The sequence below is a fragment of the Globicephala melas genome, chromosome 1 (assembly GCF_963455315.2).
Source record: "Globicephala melas chromosome 1, mGloMel1.2, whole genome shotgun sequence".
Lineage (NCBI taxonomy): Eukaryota > Metazoa > Chordata > Mammalia > Artiodactyla > Delphinidae > Globicephala > Globicephala melas.
This window is the reverse complement of record NC_083314.1, coordinates 174220214-174243528: the sequence shown is the minus strand read 5'-3', so window position 1 is coordinate 174243528 and position 23315 is coordinate 174220214. Positions and strand designations below refer to the sequence as shown.

At 49.8% G+C, this 23315-nt stretch overlaps 1 protein-coding gene across 7 annotated transcripts in view; it reads left to right on the top strand.

Moving 5' to 3' along the window:
• IGSF21 (immunoglobin superfamily member 21) overlaps nucleotides 1-23315 on the top strand; it is a 269749-nt gene that overhangs the window by 112093 nt on the left and 134341 nt on the right. For all 7 annotated transcript variants that reach the window (XM_060310412.1, XM_060310420.1, XM_060310418.1 and 4 more), the window contains one exon: nucleotides 20571-20683. In XM_060310412.1, coding sequence (XP_060166395.1) covers nucleotides 20571-20683 — 113 coding nt within the window. The remainder of the gene's footprint in view (nucleotides 1-20570; nucleotides 20684-23315) is intronic.

The window sequence follows — 23315 nt, the reverse complement described above, 5'->3', positions numbered from 1 at the left end:
CTTACATAACTGTTTAAAAATATAAAAACTATTTAAAAATATAAAAATCCTTCTTAGCTGGTGGACCCTACGGAATCAGAAAATGAGCAGGATTTCACCTGGGCCACACTTGGGCGACTACTGCTCCTTGTTTCCTTTATCTGCAAGTTGTGACCAGCCCTTGTCCTGTTGGGACTGGAGAGAGTCCATACGCCAGAGGTAAGGTGTCTGGCAGCCTTTAGTACATGATAACAGCACAATCCTAAAAGCCCTATGATGTGGAAGGCTTACCAGGTCCCCAGCACTGCTCTGAGAATATGAACTCCTCTGACCCTATTATGATCTCTGTTTTACAGAAGAGAAAACTGAGGCTCAGAGTGGTACAGTCACTTGCCCAAGGCAGAGCTGGGATATGAACCCAGGTAGTTGGACTCCAGAGTACCTGCACTTAACAACCATGGTCGACTGCTCTAGGAGTCCTTGTTGCTGCTATTAACTCATTCTCAGTCATCCTAAGGTCATCTAAAGTGAGCCAGCCCATGGATCCTCTCCAAACAATGAATGGCACACAAGCGTCCCTATTTGGCTGTGGTGTGTATGTGTTTCTTTTATTTGGCCACTGATTTACTCCCTGAGTTACAATTGCTTGGGCCTGTTGGTTTGACATCTCTGAGCACAGGCTCGGGGATGGAGGGGAGATGAAGGGGAGGAGGCCTGGGGACGGTTGAGTCAAGTGGGAGAGGCTTCCAGTTTATAAACATGCCGACAAGGCAATCTGTGTCTAATCGCCCTTGGAGCATGAGTTGGTTTCTCTCAGTTCTGAAAAGAAAGACAAAGGGTGGGGCCAGAAGAGGAACTAGAGGGAAGTCCTTTAAAGAATGGAAAAAAGTGGCCTGGTTTCAGTCTGGAAGCAGGCGGATGGACAAGGTGACCTCTCAGGGCTGCATCCTGCCTCCCCGTTGAGCTGGGGAGTGTATAGCCCACAGCGGAAACTACTTCATAGTGCAGATGTTCTCCTTACAGTTTGGGTTTTCAAAAACCCCTTTTAAATTTTTTAAAATATAGACTGAGGTTGGAGATACAGGATCTGAGAGGATTTACGAAATCTCTCGTTCTCGGCTAGTCTGGAAAAGTTTTAGATTATTATGATGTTGGTGCTATGGACGGAATGTTTGTGTCTCCCCAAAATTCATATGTTGAAATCTTAAACCCCAGTGTGTTAGGGGGTAGAGCCTTTAGGAGGTAGTTAGTTCATGAGGGTGGAGTCCTCATGAATGGGATTAGCAACCTAATAAAAGAAACCCAGGAGAGCTGCCTCACCCTCACGAGGACACAGAGAGAAGACATTTGTCTATGAAGCAGGAAGTGGGCCCTCGCTAGACACTGAATGTGTCAGTACCTTGATCTTGGACGTCTCAGCCTCCAGAACTGTGAGAAATAAATTTATGTTGTTTGTAAGTCACTCAGTCTATGGCATTCTGTAGCAGCCTGAACTGACTAGGACAGAAATAGAGTCATCAGCGTCTTTAAATCTAATCAGATTGGGGAGGCAATTCCAGAAACCCCAGAACGAATTCAGAAAACTCGTCTTTAAAATTCTCTTCCTCTAGAACCACTCTTGATGCCAAAATCTGTATTAGTCAGGGTTCCACAGAAAACCAGAATATATGTGTGTGTATATATATATATATATATATATATATATATATAATGGAAGCTGAGAGGTCCCACGATCTGCTGTCTGCATGCTGGAGACCCAGGAAAGCCAGTGGTATAATTTAGTCCAAGTCCAAAGGCCTGACAACCAGAGGAGCTGATGATGTAAATCCCAGTCCCAGAGCAAGAGAAGATAGGTGAGATGTCCCAGCTCAAGCAGTGAGGTAGGAAAAAAAGGGGCAGATTCCTCCTCCCTCTGCCTTTTGTTCTGTTCAGGCCCTTCATGGATTGCATGATGGCTACACACTTTGCGGGGGGTGATCTCCTTTGCCAAGTCCACTGATTCAAATGCTAATCTCATCTGGAAACACCTTCACAGACACAACCAGAGATAATGTGTAATCTGGGCACCCCATGACCCATTCAAGTTGACACATAAAATTAACCTTCACAATTGGGCATAAGAGGATTTGCGTTTTCATGTCAAGTGATACTAGGATCTCCGAGTCATGTTAAAGAGAGAGAGAGAGAATTTCAGAATAGTAACAATGGCTTTTTCTGTGTGGTTGTTTACAAGAGGAGATTTTTTTTTTTCTGTACAATTTCTTGTATTATTTATTTCCTACAATAAGCAAATGTTACTCTTGAAATCACCAAAGGGAGAAGTCATTCAAGATAAAAATATTGCTAAGAATAGGGCTGTGTCTTCTTCCAGAACCCAGTGGGAAGTTACCTTCTCAGTGGAGAAACCGTCCAGTTTATACAGGGGACATTTGTCATCCAGGTCGTTCCCCAACTCCCTCTTATCTTGCTGACAAGGAGAAGGATGGAGATGGGGGCTCTGAGCAAGTGAAGCTATGGCAGCATGACTCAAGCAGCCCATTGTGAAAGGAAGTAATCACACGAATCGGTTTGGAAATAAAATACAACTCCAGGTCTTGTAGCCAGGAGATGCTGCTCGAGCATTTGGATTCCAAGCTCCCCTGAAACCCTACAGTCCAACTGGAACCAGGGGACAAGTGAATCAAGGTGACCTATACGAAGGATTCTAATCAAAATGTAGCCCAGAATCAGAGTTAGGGAAACTATGAATGCTAACTGTTAAGGATTAGTGAGAAAGGTACAAAATCCTACCTTTGGGAGTTCTTTAAAATCTTGCTCTGTAAGATGGCCTGTCAATGTTAAAGAATGGTGGTGTTGATTTGTTGTTTTCATTAAAACAATAGATGGTACCCAATGCAATGCCTGACTCATCATAAACACTATTAAATATTGATGATTCCCAGGTACTGTTCTCGGTACTGGAGACACTGCAGTGAATAAGGCAGAGGAAGTCCATCCCCTCCTAGGGGTCCTTGTTGCTGCTATTAACTCATTCTCAATCATCCTAAGGTCATCTAAAGTGAGCCAGCCCATGGATCCTCTCCAAACAATGAATGACATGGTGGGGTAGGAGGGTCTATATAATTGGTGGGGTAGGAGGGTCTATATAATTGGTAATAAACAAAGGGATAAATTAAAATATACTGTTAAGCAGAGAAATAGTGTTATAAAAAATAAAGCAATTTTAGGGATAGAGAGAGATGCTAAGTGGGAATTTTGGAGAATTTTAGACTGGGTGGTCAAGGAAGGTATCCATGGGGATAGGACAGTGAGCAAAGATCAAACTGAAATGAATAGGCAAACCATGTGCATAGCTGGGATGAGTGTATTCCAGGAAGGAGAAACAGTAAGTGCAAAGGTCCTGAGGTAGGAGTGAGCTTGTGATGTTTATGGAAAAGCAAAGAGGTCAGTTTGGCTGGAATGGAGGGAGAGGGAGGGAGTGGTAAGAAGCAAGGTAGCGAGAGCCAGGCCAGACTTCTCTGGACCATGAGACAGCTTTGGCTCTGGCTGTCCAGTGTGATGGGAGCTATTAACATGCTTGGAGCAGGGGAGTGGCACAATTTGATTGATGCTTCAAAAAGATTCCTGGCTACTGCAGTCTCAGTTAAACATGTTATATTAGCCTTTATTGCTGCATAACAAATTACACAAACTCAGCAGCTTAAAACTACACCCATCTCTAACCTTACATTTCTGTAGGTCAGAAGTCCCTGTGGGCCAGGCTCAGTTCTCTGCTCAGGGTCTCACAAGGTCAGAACCAAGGGGTTAACTAACTGGGCTCTCATCTGGAGGCCCCCGGGGTGAGAATCCACTTCCAAACTTGTTAGGGATGTTGCAGAAATCATTTCCTTGTGAGTGTAGGACTGAGGTCCGTGTTTGATTGCTGGCTGTCGATGGGGGTTACTCTCTGCTCCTAAAGGCTGCTGGCATGTTTTCTTCGCACCCAGCAAGGGCATGCTGAGTCCTTCTTGGACCTTGAATCTCTTTGACCTACACACGTGTGATCTATGATTTAGCTGTACTTGCCAGAAAGCTATTTGGGTATGTGCAAGCCTCTCTAATGTGGAACTTGTACGTCTGGAGTTATGAAGTCAAGTCGACAATACCAGTCTCTGTTGCACTCTTTCAGAGCATTTATTAAACACTTCTGTATTCCTAAGAGTGTTGTGTATTATGGAAGGATTAAAAAAAAAAAAAAACTAGCAACAGAAAACTTCATCTCACCAGGGAGCTGAGATTAATCATGCAGAAAGCAAGCAGTGGATTTGGTAAATTACAAGGGCACTCAGTGCTAGAAGATGCAAAAGTGGGAAGAATCTGGCAGGGGGTGTGATCCTATGTTTATGCATCTCCCACCAGGTCAATTCATGGCTCATGCCTGGCCCAGTAACTAGCAAGGGTTTCATCCAAAATAGTATTTGTCCAGTGAGTGAACAAGTGGATGAATCAATTTGTTTCAGTTTTCCTACCTGAAAAATAGGGCTGTTGTCCTTCCCGCCAGATCAGAAGGATGTGTACATTTGTAAAAAGCAAAGCGGGATCAAATGTCATGTCATTTATCATGGGGGGTGTCAGAGATTGTCTTCAACATGCCCCTAGGAGAACAGTGGGGGAAAAGCATTCACATCAAAGACATGTAAGTGGCCAAGACTCTTAAGGGATGACCCGAGTGCCCCTGGGAGGAAGGGCAAGGGTGCAGAGGGCTGCGTGGGCATGCTGAGGGCAAACTCATTTTCTTCATAACACAGCAGAGGGCTTCTCTGCCCGGAGCTGGCCAAGGACGGGGATCAGTTCCCAGGGGAAGAAAGGGGTTGACCAGTTGTCCCTTGGGTCTAGGATTAATATTTTAATGACAACCATAGGTTTTATTTATAATATCCCCAAACTAGAAACCACCTAAATGTCCCTTAATTGTCGAATGCATAAATGAATTGTGGTATTTCGTACAACAGAATACTACCCAGGAAACATTTTTTAACAGCATAAACTCCAGATAAAAGCAACACATAGATGAACGTCAAAAGCGTTGTACTGAGAAAAAAGTAGCCAGACACAAAAGGGCACCTCTTGCGTGATTCTGTTTGTATAGTAGGGTCAGGAAGAAGCAAAGCTAATCTAGGATGGAAAAGCCAGAATAGAGGTTATCCTTGGGGTTGGGGGCAGTGCCTGGAGACGAGCACGAGGGAACAATCTGGGGTGTTGGGAATGGCTTATATTTTCATTTGGATGGTGGTTCATTTGGGTGTGTAATAAGTAAACTGCATCGAGTTGTTTGCTTGAGGTTTTACTGTATCTTACTGTAGTATTTTACTATAAATTATACCTATAAAAAGAAATAGAATTGTTCTAACAGTAGTAACGTCAATCATGTATTCAGTGATACGTTAGCTCGGTACCTCTATTATCTCCAGCCCTGGGAGGTCGGCATCAGGATTCTTACTTGATAGATAAAAAGACGGGTGTGTCATGTTCCAAGAGCGTAGAGTTAGGAAGTGGCAGAGCAAGATTCCAGCCTGTTTTCAGAAAGGCTGGCTGGTTGGGCAGGTCTTACCTAATACCTGCCCACAGTAGACTCAGCATTCTTTCATAACTTAAACTAAAACTAGCCAGGTGTTGGAGTGTGCCCTGCCTTGTTCCTGAATTCCTGTCCTGGTGGCAAATTGGCCCATGGTCCATGCAACTCTTGTTGAGGGACCCCATGCCTTTCTGTCCCCTCTAGGAAGCAGAAAGCTTGAGCCCTGGAGGATGGGAGTAAAATGTCTCTTGCTCATCCCACCCTAACCCACTTGCTCCCCACCTAACCCCTCCACTCAATAAGATGCCTACGATCTGCACCTTGGCCTCCAGCAGGAAGAAGTTATATCGTGAGCGAATCAGGCCCAAATAGCCTTCGGTAACAAGCAGGCACGCTTCAACCGAACAGGTGTAATAGACTGATGTTTATCTTGTAGGACGTTTGTGTTTATAAAGTATTAACACGAAGACCAGATTGCTTCTCCTGCCAAGCAGGCAGAGTCAGATTAGCAAGGAGGGAAGCGCTGAGTGCTACCCTTTGAGGAAGGAGCCCTCGAGACGCTCACCTTTATGAGCTAGGATTCTTGATTTGCAGAATAAATCCATTTCGCCAAGGGTGACTGTGAAAAAACGTTCTCCTGGGCTTCCCTGGTGGCGCAGTGGCTAAGAATCTGCCTGTCAATGCAGGGGACACAGGTTCGAGCCCTGGTCCGGGAAGATCCCACATGCCGCAGAGCAACTAAGCCTGTGCATCACAACTACTGAGCCTGTGCTCTAGAGCCTGTGAGCCACAACTACTGAGGCCACGTGCCACAACTACTGAAGCCCGTGAACCTAGAGCCCGTGCTCCGCAACAAGAGAAGCCCGCGCGCCGCAATGAAGAGTAGCCCCCGCTCACCGCAACTAGAGAAAGCCCGCACGCAGCAACGAAGACCCAACGCAGCCAAAACTAAATCAATAAAAATAAATAAATTAAAAAAAACCTTTCTCCTAGGCTTCTCCTATCACAAAATCAAAATAGGTTCCAGAGGGCAAGAAAGGTGCTCTGATGGAGAGAATAGATCCATTTGGGTGGAAAAGAGGTTTGGGTGAAAGTCAGATGTTAGACACACCTGGTGCTGGGGTCATGTTGAGGGAAAATTTTCCAGCAGCCTACATTCCCAGCTTCAGATAGCCGGTCCTGATGTTTGGAGACTCTCTTTGTCTCCTGTGCCTGGGAACTCCTGAGGGCACGTTCATTCCTTCCAGAATTTTGCTTTTCTCCCTTCGCTGCATGGTTTCTCAACCTCAGAACTGTTGACCTCCGGGGCTGGACGACTCTTGGTTGTGAGGATGTCCTGCACATTGTTGGATGTTTGGCAGCGTCCTTGGACTGTACCCAGTCGATGCCAGTAGCAGTCTCCACCTCCACCGGTTGTGACAACCAAAAGCGTCTCTAGACACTGCCAAATATCCCCCTGGGGGGCAAAAATCGTCCCTGGATGAGGCCACTCTGTTTCATTGGACTGTTCCTAACAGCTGCTGTAATAGAGATGCAATATCTCGCTGGACCAGTAAGGCTGTTACCCTGATAGCTGAGCTGCCCAGCCCGAAGGGTCTAAACTCAGGGGCTTTGATTCTGCAAAATGAGTTCATTCCCTAATTCATCAGAGGTAAAAATGTCACATGCGTTTACTTAAAACGGATGCAGATCTGGAGAACAAAGTGACACTTCATTCAGACCACGTCTTAAAATAATAGTTTGAAGGAAACAGAATTGTTACTGAGCAAATTCCGTTTGCAAATGTCCAGACCCTTTGGTGCCGAAGCGAGGAAGTCTAGTCTTCCTTTGGGTTGCCTTTTGGAAGAGAAAAATAAAAGACCAAAAAATTAAGGGTTCCTTTATTGTGCCTTTAGCTTCTGAGTCCAGCAATTCATTCTTATGTGCTAAAGGACTTCTGTGTTTATGAGACATTATTATTTAATGTAGGCCTATTTTAAATTGTAATTTTTTTCATTAAGTTGCCTCATTTTACTGATTAAGACCAGTTTATAACCTAGCTTAGACTGTGCTCCTTGAGTAGTAACTATTTTTCTTTTAAAATATTCCTTAATAACCTCTCATCCATTTTAAATGTTATTCTAAGTCAGAGGAGCCTCCCTGTTAACAAATCTGTCCTCCTGATGCTGAGTGATGTCAGAGGATGCAGGACTGCCAGGCCCTCTGTGCACTTTGCTTCAAAAATCTCCGCAGAGGACACAAACAACATCGACTAGGAGATGGTGACTTCTCAGCCTCCGTGCTCTTGAGGCTGATCTGAAGCAGACAAAAAAGAAACGTGGGTCATCGGCCCCAAAGCTTTCTAGCAAACTCCTTAAAGGAGTCTTGCTGGTAAAAGAGGATTGAGGGTGTGGAGAAGTGGGGCAGTCAAGGCAGGGGGGTGATGGCCAGGATATCTGTGTCAGCACTGTCCCCATACGCCAGGCACTGCACTGGGCCCCTTGCCTGGGCCACCTCCCTCCCTTTCCCCCCCACCCCTTCCAGCACTAAGAAGTAAGGATAATTATCCCCATTTGGCAGTTGGAAACTGAGGCTCAGAGCAATGAAACAACTTAGTGCTGCAGAGGTGGCCTGTGGCAGAGTCAGAAGCTGTCCCAGGTCTGTCTGGTTCCCAAGCCCAAGGTCATAACCTCTCGGCACCGGTGGTCCCTGACAATATCCTCATGCAAAGAAGGAGGCCTTCCCAATTGTGCTCTTCAGATCACTTTCCCCTCTATTGTTTCATCTTCCATCACCATTACTCTCAGTAATGATCACCATGAACCCCTTTATCAGATGAGATGACTGAGGCCCAGAGAAGGGGAGGGGGTTGCCCTCTGTGTCCATGGCAGAGCGAGAGCTAGACCTGGGTTTTTGGCTTCAAGGTCTGGAGCTATTTCCTTTTCCTCCTGCACCACCTGTGGCTTCCCTGTGGTTGGCTGCACAGCCAGCCCTGACCTGGTGGCCCTGGACCAGAGAGGGCACTACAGAGACAGCCATGGCTGGTCGGGCATCTCACGGGCATCCTGTATCCCGTCAGTCTCTCATCCTTCTTCCCTTCTGGCAGTTCCAGCTGTTCTTTGGATGCTGGACTGACCCAGAGATAAAGAAATGATGATTCCCCTCACCAACCCCCAAAGACACTGAGAAAGTTCTAGAGGCTGATGGCAAGCTATCAGATGAAAGGTCATGGGTGTGATAAGCTTCGGGAGACCTGAATCCTGGTCTTAAATTGCTTATTAATTGTCTTTGTGACCTAGGCCAAGGCCCTTCCTTTCTCTGGGCCTCAGCTTACCATCTTTATAACAAAAAGATTTCCATTCGAGATCATCAAAGCCACTTCCCTGTGATCCTCTGTGATGGAGAACTATGGTTTGGGAATCCAACTCAGTGACAGTATAGCCGGACTCACCGATTAATTTTGTTATTCATTTATCTGTCTGTTCACTTTTTTTCACGAAGAACCTACTGAGTACCTACTATGTGCAATATATTAATGGAAAGTATTAGTAGAATAAGTGCTGTAACAAATCACTTTAAAATCTCAGTGGTTTTGTTTTTAATAATTTGTGTTTATTATATAAAATATATTTATTATAAAAATTATTTCATAATTAACACAATAGCATTTTATTTCTCACTCATATTACTGTCTGTCAGGGGCTGTAGGAGGACATTACTCCATACTGTCATTCAAATACCCAGGTTTTTTCCATCTTCTGGCTCTGTCCTCGTCCGGGTCCATCCAGGCAGCTGATATAGAGAGAGGGTGTGGAGGATGGCACAGGAGGTTTCTAGGGGTCAGACCTGGAAGCCATATTCCCCTGCCAGGATTTAGTCACATGACCCCACCAAATTGCAAAGGGGGCTGGGAAATGTAGTCCAGCTGAATCCCTGGGAGGAAAAGGAAAAAAAATGGGGTTTGGGGAGCACATAGCACAGAGCAGCACTGTGTACAAGCATAGCAAAGACACCTTCAGACCCCAATGTGAACTTGGGCAAAGGAGCCTGGGACAAGCTGGTCCAGATGGAGACCTGGCTGGCAGGTCCAGCATCAGCATCCTGCAGGAGCCTATGCACTTGGCCCTGTTGTCAGCCCAGGGCACGCTGCCTAATGAAGCATTTCCCCAGTCCCATCACATTCCCTTGCCTACATCTCAGAGGCAAGAGGAATGACTGAACAAGCCCTGCCTTTCTCTGGCCTCAGTGTCTCCCATCCATGAATTGGGAAGAAAACTGACCGACACTGGCTCTCCGGAGAATCAATCAGAGAAGCATCAGGTGTCTTCAAAGGGCCACAGAACAGCCTTCCCAATCCTTCTTATTAATAGTAGAACCACAACAGTATCAATAATGAAACACAAATTAATAATAAATAAACAAACTAATGATAAATAATACATATGTCATGAATAATACATTAATACTACAAGGCTTTTGAGCATTTATTGCCTCTGACAGAGGGGAATTCGATTAGCTGGCTGGAGAACACAGAGGGGGAATATTTCAGAAGAGTCTGGGAGGTTGGGGCAGGGGTTGGACACCTGAAAGTGGCAGGCACGTCTCCCTGCAGAGGTGTAAAATGTTTGATGTCTTTGGTGACCCAGAACTGACCTGGCCTTCTGCTGGGGGATGTGGGAACCAGGAGTCTGAGGGTGGGGGCTTCGTGTCTAGATGTCTTTCCATGGTTCAAATTAGAGTGGAAATCCGTAACCCAATAAGGCAAAAACACAAAGAAACCTTCCAGCCCCAACAGAATTTGATGTTATTGCTAAGGCGAGGCCAGCTGAAGATATCTGTAGCATTTATTTGTTCATCTGTAGACTCATTCATCCATGCATTCATCCATTCATTCATTCAATAAATATGTCTTCAGTACCAACGGCATGGCCAGCATGCAGTTACTGAGTCATGTTTTTGGCACTCCAGGAGCTCATCGTTCACAATGTTGGGAGACAGACTGGCAAAATGAAGGGTCACCCCATGCAACGTGTTAGGGTTATTTTAGATGCCATGAGAGGGGCACTTAACCATGATTTGGGGGTTCTGGGTGCAAGGTAGGTGAAGTCAGGGTGTATGTTGGGCAGCCTCTAAATTAAGTGATGTCTAAACTAAGACCTAAAGGGTATATCAAAGCGATGGGGGTAAAGTGATGGTAGGTGTTCCAGGCAAAAGGATGGCAGGTGCCAGGACCCAGTAGCCAGACAAGGCATATTTAAGGAGCTCTAAGGAATCCAGGATGACTGAGGCTCAGCATGGAAAAGGCAGAGGGACAAGAGGCAGGCCATGAGTGTGGGGGAAGGGGTTTGGACTTCATCCCAAAGGCAGTGAGGAGACAAAGGAGGATTTGGATCCGAGATGTGACATCAGTACGCAGGGCTGCAGCCCAATCCACACTGCTCCAGGGCTACACGGTTCACCGAGCCCTGTCCCATGCAGTGCTCATGTGTTGGTTCATTCATTACTTCATGCATGCAGCACACAGGCTGAGCACCCACCACGTGCCAAATATCCCACAGGGATAAATGCCAGGCCCCTGACCTTAAGAAGCTCCCAGCCTGATTGTAGAGACATACACAAAGAACCGTATGTTATATTACAAAGCAATGTGGACCGGGTATGATTGAGATGTTTACAGGGGGCTGTGTGCTTGTAAGAGAGAGTGTCAGATTCATGGAAGTCAAGGAGGGGGTGATTGTGGCATTGAACCTGGAAGGACGTGTACAAATTTCCCTAGGTGAACTCAGAGCAAAAGGGCATTCCAGGAAGAGGAAATGGCACAGGCAAAAAGAAGAACCTGAGGATATCTGGGAGGGCTGGTGGATGGGTAGCACAAACGCAGTGAGAGACTGATTGAGTTGGAGAGGCTGAGAGAGACCAGATCATTAGGGGCCCAGTTGTCCATGACAGAGGCTGAACTTGATCCTCAATTGGAAGGCAATGGGGTGGGGAAATTGCATGGCATTAACCAGAGAGGTGGCGTCATCATATTTGCATTTCAGAAATATCACTGTGACTCCGATGTTGTGGGTGGATTGGAGGGGCAAAGCCTGAGGCTTGGGAACAGCAAGGTGGCTGTGCAGGGTCCTGATGGGGATTTTAAGGGCCCGAACCAAGGCAGGGTTGGTGCAGGGCAGTCACAGTTCTGAGAGCTACTGGAGAGGAAGAATTGATCCATCTTAGAGACGGATGAGCTATTAACCTCCCCTCTTTGCTCAGACATTTTCTTTTCTTCAAAGGCCCCCCTCTATCTTCTGCCCCACCTCTTGCCCCCATTTCTGCTAACAAGGAGGTGGTGGCTGGGAGCACCTGTTAGCCCAGCATGGAAGGGTGTATTTCACAGAACGCTCTATACCTGCCTGAAAGATATGGTTGCAGTAAATCGGTTGTTGTAATAAGATCTATCATTGTAGTAAGTACATGGTGCGGGGTGCCCAGGGCGGCTGTCGCACCACGCTATGGTATTTATCTTCATGAGATGGGGTGACCTCTTTTCTTCCTGAGTGGTGGTGCATGGAGCTCCTGTTATCACGTGGAGATAAATCCGAGCCCCACAGAAAGGGGAGGGTGGCGTGAGGAATTTACGTGACCCTGACTCCCACGGTCCACTCCGGCAGGTGGAACAAAGCTGGTGGAGCTGCTGCCACCACCTGACTGTCTGTCTGCCCCAGGTCAAGTCTCGGTGTGGTCCAAGCTGGTTCTCCCAGGGAAGAGGGGTCCTTGAGTTCTCTGCACCACTTCTACACTCTCAGACACAGAAGAGGGTGAGACACTGTCCCTGTCCTCAGGGAGCTCCCAGTCTGCTGGCAGAAACAGCCCTGCCCTCTGATAGAAAGACGGTGGTCCACTGCTTTTGATTCTTCTCTAGTTACTTTGTATCAACAAGTGATAACTTGGGTGACACAAGATAGGCACTTCTGGGCTAAGGGAACTGTCCAGAGCTGGGTTCAGATGTCAGGGATGTGATGGGACAAATTTATCCATCCAGCCTCAGGTCTCTCACAGTCCCAGAAAGGGTCTCAGACACACCTCCCTGGCCTCCCTGGGATCCTCTGCTGTCTTTGAACTTGAAAATGGCCCCAACCACAGTCATTCTGCTGCTCCCTTGTGGAAGTGCTGTGTCTTGCTGGTCTAACCAGCAAGTATTCCGGAATCAGCAGGGTTCATTGTGTGTGGGTAGAGTAAATGAGGGAGAGGGTGAAGGGAGATGAAATCAGAGGGATGGGCAGGGACAAAGGTGAGTGTGGGTGGACCATCTAGGAGGCAGGACAAGAGACCAGCAGTAAACGGCGGCTGGGCTCAGGAAGGTAGTGTAGAGTTCAATTCTGGATTTATTCTGTAGACCCTGCGGGCCTTGCTGGTGTTCCCCGAACTGGGGAGAAGGAGAGGGACACATCACTTCAGTTTTGGACCTGTTCACTTGGGAGGCCAAAGGACATCCGAGGGGTTCATCAAGCAGTAACGTGGTGCTCTACGTTAGGGGTTCCTAACCCATCTGCTACAAGCTACCTGGTTACCTCTGCTGGTGGGGAGGCTACCGGGACCCCAGCTCAGCCCAGTGTTCCCAGGAGAAGCAGGACATCATTCCGATGCAGCAGCAGCGCCTCTGTGCCCTGATTCTGAGCCTCGCAGCTCTGGCAGTCACCCTGCTCGGGTGAACGCCCGCCTTCCTGCCCCAGGGCCCTGCTGGTTGAGCCAATGCCGCTGTCCATGGATTCCGCAGCCTGTGGTCTTTGCTCTGCCCCTGTGCTGTCTGCTGACTCACTCCTTAGGTCCCTCTGTCCTACCATCCTTGGTACTCACCGCCCAGTGGTGACTTCCTCTGTTGGACGGAGTTCTGCCTGACCTCTGTGAGAAGCCTTAGAGGACACTCTGCAGGAATACCAACATCGACCCAAGCAGATGTGATCAAAGAGGCAGGTTCGCAAGGCACCTGGGGTCACGGCGGCCCTGAGCTTGGGCTGCGCCACAGGGAAGAGGTGCTTCTGAGAAGGCCCTCCTGGGAACACCACCCACTCTAACTATAGAACAGCCTAGAGGGTGGGCAGAATTAATGTGTTTCTTTATTCAACACATGCTCGGATCTGGGCACTGTTCTAGGCACACAAGTAACATGGCAAGTAGAAAGAGTTAGTGGCCTTGTGCACTGAGAATGTACAATGAACACATCGTTACAAGGCATTTTCAGTGTCCTAAGTGGTAGGAAGGGAGGGGTATTTGGGGAACTGTGAGAACCTGGGGAGTCCAGGATAGTTTTCTTGAGGAAGTGAGATTTCCATGAATCCCTGAAGGATGAACAGAGTTACACAAGCAAAGCATAAGGGCTTGAGAAAGAGGGGACAGCCTGTGCTGGGGCCCAGAGGGGAGACCGAGGCCGCACACGAGGAGGAGCAGAACACAGCAGGACCTGGATAGGGGGTGAGAGCCAAGCCTGGGCCGGATCACCCCAGAGAGCATCTGCGCCTCTTTCTGTGGAGCAATGAGAAGCTCTGAAGGCCCTTATGAAGGCCATGGCATGCCTTTTGGAGAAAGCTCTCTGGCTGCTGGTGGAAGATGATTGAAGGGCATCCATGGGTGCAGGAAGCCCAAGACAAATCCTAATCTCACAAGTTACATCCTTAAGTCGCACCATCATCTACCGAACACCCACGAGGAGGCAAGTACCAGGGCAGCATTTACTCTCACTAATCCTTATAGTGGGGACGGACTGTTATCCTTACCTCCTGATTGAAATAGGCGAAGAGGTCTAGTGGCTTAGCCATGGTGGACCATGGTGGGAGTGTAACTATGGTGACCAACTTGTTTTGGTTTGCCAGGGACTTTCTAGTTTTAACACTGAAAGCACCTGTTCCAGGAAACCCCTGGGTCCCAGGGGAGACTGAGACACCTGGTCACCCTAGTATAACTCATGCCTCTTTGCACTACCTGTAGCCCTCCCATGGAAACCCTCTCTGACTCCCGTCTAGCCTGGGGCCAGACATGAGCCAGCCCTCTAGAAACATCCTCCCTGAGCTGGAAAAAGGGAAAGGAGTGATGCTGGGATATTGCAAAGAGAGTCTCCAGGTAGAGAAACTATGTCATCAGCACATTGGGAGGGTGCCTGGCTCCTAAACATTGCCTGCCATTTTGCTAAAGGTATCTTTTTTTTTTTGGTACGCGGGCCTCTCACTGTTGTGGCCTCTCCCGTTGCGCGCGCAGGCTCAGCGGCTATGGCTCACGAGCCCAGCTGTTCCACGGCATGTGGGATTTTCCCGGACAGGGAAACGAACCCGTGTTCCTTGTATCGGCAGGCAGACGCTCAACCACTGCGCCACCACGGAAGCCCGGCTAAAGGTATCTTTACAGGAGTGGTGTAACTGCTGTCAGCGATAGAGGGGGAGAGTGATGGCCCCATTCCGGGTAATGAACTGCTTAGTTAAGGTGAACCCGTTTCCACTCCTGATCCAGCTTCTTGATAGGGTGCTTGGTGGGGGCGGGGGGAGGGCTTACGCATCGTCGCTGATTGGTGGCAAATTTAATGCCGAGAAAGAGCTCCATCTTTAGCTGGTGGCTGATTCATTGACAGGTTCGCTTCTCGGAGAAATGGCGTTGAGTTGTATAGGCAACGATGGCGTCAGGATTCAGGCTCAGTTAACATCTGACATGGGGTTGATCAGAGCTGGAAGACCCCGAAAATGCAGTTCACCCCTCATTTTGCCGATGTGAAAACTGAGGCCCAGAGAGAGGGGCAACCCGCCTGAGCTGGTTGGCAGCACAGCTGAGCCCACAACTCACGTTTCTTGTGCTCTTTCGACTGGATTCACTGCCTCCTGGCTGGTGGATGAGCCCGTCTCTCCCCACCCCTGCCTGCTCAGCGGCCCCTTCTCACCAGCCCAGGGGCTTGATTCAGGGATCCTGGCAGCACGGGGCTTTTTGGATCTCCTCCCTTTGGTTTTCTGTCCTCTGCTTTGCAGAGGATTCCTGGTGGGTGTTCTGGCTCTGATCCCGGTCCAGACGGGATGTCTGGCTGAGCTGGACATTTCTGAATCTCCTACTCCTTGACCAGCTTCCAATGTCAGACCCCACTCTTCCCACTTCCATCCCAGGACCGTCCTTCCTCAACTGGACAGTGGGGACTGGGGGACGGACGAGGGAGCATGGGGATGCCTCACCCTGCTCAGGGGTGCCCCCTTGTGGGCAGGGCTCGTGATGAACAAACTCCTAGAACGTGCTTCACCATGTTGGACCCTGTGATTGTTCCCACGTCTACATTACACATGGGGAAACGGAGTCCCGTGGAGGCCACATAACTTGCCCAGGTCAAGACTGAGTGGTGGGGCTAGTAACTTGAACCAGATAACTGACTTCAGATTTGTTGGAAGCATGTGGGTGGGAGAAGCAAGGAAAGTGAGGGGGAGGGTATTTTCAGAGAAAGAACCAACACGGAATCTTCGGAAGATGATGGGATTTTGTGAAAAAGGAGCTGGAGGAATGTTAGACCTAGAGGAGAACTTTCCCTGTGTTTCTCTTTTGCAAAAAACTCCTTGGCCATGAACTCTTGTTATCCCCTCTCCCGTGTGTCTGTTTCTGGGAAGGTGAGTTCTCACCTGTGATCCAGGTGTTGACGAGGGCTGATGCAATCCTTGCCTGGTACATAAGTCAGAAAATCACCCTGCCACCTGCTTCTCCCTCCCTCCCCCGGCCAGTGATCCTACCTCCAAACCCAAGACTTAGAGCCCATGCATTGCCTGAGGCTTCTCCTGGCCTTGGGTAGGAAAGGTCCAGGGATCCCACAGTTCACTGTGAGGCTCTCGAGCCTGGAGGGAGTGGGGTCTCCCCTCTGCCCCCATCCCTCGCTGGGACCTGATCTCACCCCGGACCTCTGTGTCTGCAGTCTCCCTCTCTCCATCATCATCTACCCCATCTGAGAGCCAGGCCTCTGATGAAGATACATTCAATGCAGCGGCCAATGGCGGGCAACCCCCCGAATCCTCACATGACCTCAGCAAGTCCCGTGACTCTGCTGCGGCAGTAGCAAACGTGGTGGACAGCTTGGCCTCGCTCGAACTCGGACAGATCTGGGTTCAGATCCCGGCTTTGCTGCTTACACGGCAGCAGTACTGAGCCAGGCCCTTCACCCCCATGAACTGCTGTTCCTCCTTTGTGACAGAAATATTCACAGGGTGACATGAGCACTGAGACCGCCCGCGCAGAAGAAAGCTCAAAAAAGCATCACTCATATTCTCATTTTAATACTCTACTGATATTAATGAAACTCCCATACCAGAAGGAGAGGCAGATGTGCAAACAGACAATTACACTCCAGCGTGACATATGCAGTAATCGCAGCGTCTTACCAGGAAGACACGCGCAGGCTGTTCCAAGAGCCGATGGAAAAATGCGAGTGAAAGTTCTGGGAGAAACTGGAAAGCGCCATGCGCCCAGGGAAGGAGGTTTTAGTCCTTAACGCTGAGACCTCCTGCCTGCTCTGCGGCCCGGCACGCCCCCTCCGCCCCTCCCAGGGGAGCTGAGGAGACACCTCCGCTCGGAGCGATTCGCCCCCATCCCCCTCCCTCTGTGACTTCAAGGACCTCGGGAATGAGACACACAGTCACTTTCCGAGAGAGGTGTTTCCTAGTGTTTGTTCCAAAGGACTCTAGCAGGGTGGGAGCTAGGATGTGGCAGATAAGGCTCAGGGTCCTGCAGCGGGAGTGAGTGCCTCCTTAAGCCTGGCACCCTAGGCATCTCGCTTGCCCCACCCTCGTGCTGGCCCTGGTTCTAATCCTACAATGGGCTCCAGAGTGTACAATGTTACAAAAAAGTTTCCCACCACCGCCCAAGTTTGGAGAATCACAAGCACTCCAGCTTCAGGGCCTTTGCACGTGTGGCGTCTTCCATCTGGAATTCTCTCCCTCTAGAGTCACACATGGCTCACACTTTCCTTTATTCTGGCCCTTTCAAGGGAGCCTCCTGCGTCGTGCCCTGTCCACAGCAGCCCCTCCCCCATTACTCTCCCTTGCTTTACGCTGATTTGCTTTTCTTCATTACACTTATCACCACCTGACATATTTCTCATCGTTTGTTCCTTTGATTATCGTCTCCTCTGCTGGACCATCGTCTGCCAAGAGCAGGACCTGCCTGTTTTCACTGTTGTATCCCTGGTGCCTGGAACAGTACCTGGTACCGAATAGATTCTCAATAATTTTTACGGAAGAAGGCAAGACAGATAGAAGGAAGGAGAGAAAGTTTTGAGACATTTTGAAGGGAAGGACCATGTTTAATTTTGTTTAAACCAAAATTTCTCACACTTAGTTGATAATGGAAATCTTGTTGCCTGATACGTCTATTAGCGGCTCATTCTCTAAACAAGCAGAATATGCTGTCTTAAGGGGTCAGAAACACCCCCATGCCCCCACCTTTTAATTCTCCTCTTCCGGTATCCCAAGGACCTCCTCTCTCTGCTATGCGGTGGGCTTTCTCTGCTCTCACCCAGGCCTGCCCCTGTGAAGCCTGTGCCCCAGACACCTGCTACACCTGTTGGCGCTCCCAGCACGACCACCAGTCACCAGAGTTTCCACCACTTCCTCCAGTGCCCACCAGGCTCACACCTGTGATTCCCTCAGGGCTCGCCAAGAAACGGTGACCCTGCAAGCTGGCATCCCGCCCTGGCCCGCCTCACATACATGCGCCATCTGCACCCGCCTTGGGCTGGCTGGAAGATTTATACATCTGAAAATGTGTCCTTTCCATCGCCTTCTGGTGGGAGGGGCCGTTCTCTGTTCTTGAGCTCCTCAGCCATCTGGACGGTTGATGCTCATCTTAGCTGTAGCTCCAAAGGTGAGACACGCATCCCAGCCCTGCTGGCAAGGTGGGCGGCGGCAGGGGGGTCATCCCAAGGCTGGGAACTGTAGCAGAGGGGATCAGGTCCTGGTCTCCTGCCATGGTCCCCCAGCAACACACTCCCATCCTTCCCAGGGCTGGATGGGAAATGTTTGCTGGCCCATTCTCACCTCTCCCATCCTTAGCGGTGTGTAGCGTGGTGGTCATAACTGAACCAGAAGGTCTGGGTTTGAATCCCAGCTCTGCCACTTATAGCTGTGTGACCTTGGCAGGTTACTTTGCCTCTCTGTTTCCCCATGGAAAGTCGGAATAATACTAGTTCCTTTCTCCTAGGACTGTTGTGAAAATTAAGCGAGTCAGTGTGTATTAAGCACGGAGCCCAGTGTGTGGCACAGTGGGCGCCGTGGAAGTGTGAGCCATTATTACTATTTCACACTTGACTTGGCTTTCCCCAGCGTCCCCCCTCCCATTGGGGTTCATCCCCCTGCAGGTGGCCTCCTTGTTTGTCATGGGTTGGCACTGGCTGGGCTTGGGGACTTCTCGGATCATCCAGCCTGGGCCAGGTTTCCCCTCTCCCCTCCCCCAGTCCCTCACCGTAATCCTACCATTACCCTCGCCAGCTTAGTGTGATCGTGTTGTGAATCTGTCCCTCCACTGTACACTCCTGGAGGGCAGGGCCATGCTCAAGCCATCCCGCTTCCTGCCCGGGGCCTGCTCAGAGCAGGTGGGAGCACACTCTGGGGCAGAGTGAATGAGGAGAGGAGGGGGCAGAAGATGGGTCCTTCCTTCTGCTTAGCTTGATCACTGCTCTCACGGGCCATGTGTCTTCTGTGGGGCTCCCTGCGAGCCTGACCTTCGGTCTAAGTTAGAGGCCCCCTGGGGGTGAGCCCCGGGTTTACCCCCTTACCCTGGGTATTGGGACCTGAAGCCTTGGACCGCACAGGTCAAGTCTGCCTCGAGCTTCCAAATTGCTCCCCTCTAGGTTGATTCTTTTTTCTTTCTTTCTTCTTTTTCCGTAGCGTGTTGTAACCATTAAGCTCCAGGCAGGGGTCAGACACCTGGGCTCCATCTGCTTAGGTTGCCTGCACAACTGAAATCCCCCAATCCATTCTGGCTAGTTTTCTCATTAAGACAATCAGACAGGATTGATTACATTAGATCAATGGCTGGACATCAGCCAGCAGGAAGCCAATCCAATGAGCCTGGACGATCAGCCCAAGAATGAGGTCCCTCATGGAGCTGCAGTGGGCACCACGCCCTGAGGATGGGGCTCTGGGAGGCAGAGGGGGTGGGTCAGAGGACTCAGCAGGCTGGACTTCGGTGTGAAGGCATCAGTGTCGCCCGGGGTGTATCTGGCAGGAGAAGAGCCCCAGCTCCTGGGAGCTGGGCAGGGATTCCGGGGACAGCTGGTGGTGAGAAGCATCATCTGTGCTTGCAGACAATTGAGACTCCTTCCCAGGCAGTCAGCCTGTTATCACCGCCCCCCCCCCCGCAACCACCATCACCACCGCCATGGCCCAGGGTTGGAACTGCATCTCCTTTGGGGCGTCAGGGTGTGCTTGATGGGAGATTTGGGGGTTCAGGAAGCAAACACCAGTTTCCCAGTTCTCTCTTCCCTTCTCACCAGGAGTCATTGTATGAGGCTGGGAATGGACGGGGATGGGTGCCTAGAACACCATATCCCGATGTTCCAGGGACCCTGGCTGCATGAGATGCTGGTGGGGTTTAAGGGATGGCTGAGCACCCGTATTCAAATACGTTTGGAAGCACTAGATTAAATGCATCTCAGCATGTACATTTCCTACAAAGCTTAGGCACATTGCGACTTTCTAAAAGCGGGGATGGAGGTGCAGTGTTGGACCGCAGACCCGTTTCTCTGGGGTATCTTGTAGAAATACATTGAGGCACTTCCTCCAGGTGCCAACCGGTCCTACTTTCATGGGACAGTTCATCCCAAGAAGAAGTGTTTTCAGGATTGGAGGGATCCATGGGAGCCAGGAAGTTTCTCAGAAAGGGAGGCATCAATGAGAAGGTAGAAGAGGGTGATGAGCTCCACTCAGGCCCGCCATCACCATTCACAAAGACCACAGTGCGAACAGCGCCCCCTACAGTTCTGCCGGCTCCTTCCCCCACCCCACCTGTCAACCCAGCCCTCCAGATCAGCTCATGCCCTCACCACCCCATCTCCTTTCTTCCATAGGCTACCTGACTGTCAACATTGAGCCTCTCCCACCCGTGGTGGCTGGTGATGCTGTGACCTTGAAGTGTAACTTCAAGACAGATGGCCGCATGCGTGAGATCGTGTGGTACCGGGTAAGTCACCCCCACTATCCCCTCTGTACCTATGGCCAGGGCTGAGGGTAGCGTCCCCAGAGCCTCTCTGGGGATCCTCGCGGGTTTGGCTATATACTGAGCCCTAACCAGCCCTGAGCTGTCCTGTGCTCTCTGCTAGGTCCCCATCCTCTGCTGAACCCCTCCTGGAAGATCCTTTTGCCCAGGTATCTATTTCTCTTCTGCCCTCAGTATCTATCTCGTGCTGACATCTTTTGTGTCCCTAACATGCCCTTATGTTCAGGAAACCCCAACAGTACCTAGTATTGGTTACTAAGAATGCTGCAGGCCCTGATTCCAGAGTAACTAAAGAGAACCGAAGGGTGGAATTTGGGGCATGAGGATTTGGGTAATGTTTTTCGCAGGGGAGAGAGAAGAGGACAGCTCCCTGCCTTCTTAAAAATCAAATTACAGACATAGTCTGCCTTCTAATCCGATTACACCTAGGACTAGTCCACATGTCTGGCACCCCAAGGTCTAAGGAGGTCTGAGATGGGATGTTGATAAAGATGAGCAGATGCCCACCTGCCCGAGGCCCAGGTGTTGGCAACAGGAGAACCAGCTTTGGGTCATGGAAACAAGCGTTGGCCTTTTTAGCCACCGATAGACATTTCTATGTGTCTGGACTGGGCATCCCAGCCTGGCCCCCCTTTGCCACAAGGGAGTCGGGGCTGGCTGGGCTCAGGAGAAGGTCCAGTTGGCATTGACTTTCTTGCAATGCCGCACTCAGGTTTGCACAGAGCCAGGTACCGCCATCTGGGGTACGGGTTAGGCGGAGAGTTGCTCTTCCATGAGCTACAACAGGGGGTGGCAAAATGTTTCGGTGAGGCCCAGATAGTAAATATTTTCCTCTCTGGGGACCATATGGTCTCTGTCGCAACTACCCAGCTCTGTTATAGTGTGAAAACAGCCACAGACAGCGTGCCGATGGAAGGGCATGGCGGGGTTCCCATAAAATTTTATTCAAGGACACTTGAATTTCATGTAATTTTCACGTGTCACAAAATCTACTTCTCCTTTTTAATTTTCTCAACCACTGAAAAAGGTAAAAAAAATGTTCTTGGCTCATGGGTCATACAAAAACAGGCTGTGGGCTGACTTGGTCCACCAGCCTTAGTTTGCCGGCCCCCGATCTAAAACCAACACTTCCCTAGGCTTTGTAAGTTGTGTTGTCCTTTCTTCAAGTGAAACCAATGGGTGACACAGTCAAGTGTAACTGCTCTGGAAGGAGCGTGGAAGTAGGGGGTGGGGAGTGGGGAGAGGAGGGGGAAGGTGGGGGGTTGGGTGGGCTCAGCTTGGTGATGAGGCATCTAGAACTGGTTCCTTTGCTCCTTCAAGCTATTGCCACACCCACGGTGCAGTGCCAGGAAACCCAATGTTAGAGGATCCTGCTGGGGGCCACTCACCATTCAATGCCTTGACTCGGAGCTGGGCTCCCTCCTTGCTCTTGGTCCAGTCTTGCTTTGAACCGTCCTGTAGTTACTGTTCCTTTCTTGGCCTTTGAGTCATCATTTGCTGGTCATTGCTATTTTGCTGGGTACGGTGACCTGGGCTCCTTTTAACCCACATCATTGTTCCCCATCTTAGCATCGTAGCCCCTCCTACTTAGAATCGCCTCCGACAGTTGGATCCCCACAGGGCCCCGGCTTTAGAAGAGGTTTCCATCCTGGATAAATCAATGGGCCTAGAGAAAGTCAAGACATATGTTAAATAGTGCCATGAACTGAATCACTAAGAGGTGTGTGTACATGATACGGGAACTGCTTGGCCGACACACGCTGTGAGCATCTCATTAGCACCTGGCAGAGGACTGGGATAAATTAACTCCAGCTCACTGCTGAGGATGGTACTGCATCTCTTCCTCAGCCTTGAGTGAGGGGTAGTGAGAGACCTGCTGAGAGAAATACAGAGACCCGATGGGAACAGTTAATAGGAGTGAAGGTGGGAGGGAGCTTGAAAACAGGAAAATACCAATAGGCATCTCATTGCCTTCCCATCCTTTGAAGCAACTATCTTCACTCTTGTTTGAAATCAAATGTTGCCGCATCAGTAGTGAAAATCTCCCTGCAGAAGTAGCTACCAGGGCTGGGGCAACAGCAGTGCCAGACCGAGGTGTAGGAAACCAAGAGCAGGCTTCCACATGGCTCACGTCTGTGTTCTCTGAAGACCAGGGACGTGGCTGGGGCAGGACGAGATGCCTAGCTTCCAGTGCAGACAGATTCCCCTTCCCCTTCTCTGCCCCAGAGCCGAGCACCCTCGTTCACTGCCCTCCCCATCTCCATCCTGGCCTGCGATCACATTGATCGCTTTGAGCACCAGTTAAGTCTCTCACGGGTGTCAGGCCCTGCATATCAGGCTACGGTAGGCTGCACTAATTACTTTATTTTATTTCATTTTACATCCTTTGACTGAGAGCGTCTGGAATGAGGGTGGTGGTGGGGATGCAGATGTATGCAAATCACATGCAAATTGCCCACAGGAGCCAAATACTTGGGCCCTTTTGATTCTGTAGCTGGACTGAGGAAGTGGGCTCAGCCGACTTGGTACTCTCCCTGGGACCAGGAGAGCCCTGCATGCCCTGTCTATGATGGTGAGGACGGGGCAGAGGACGGAA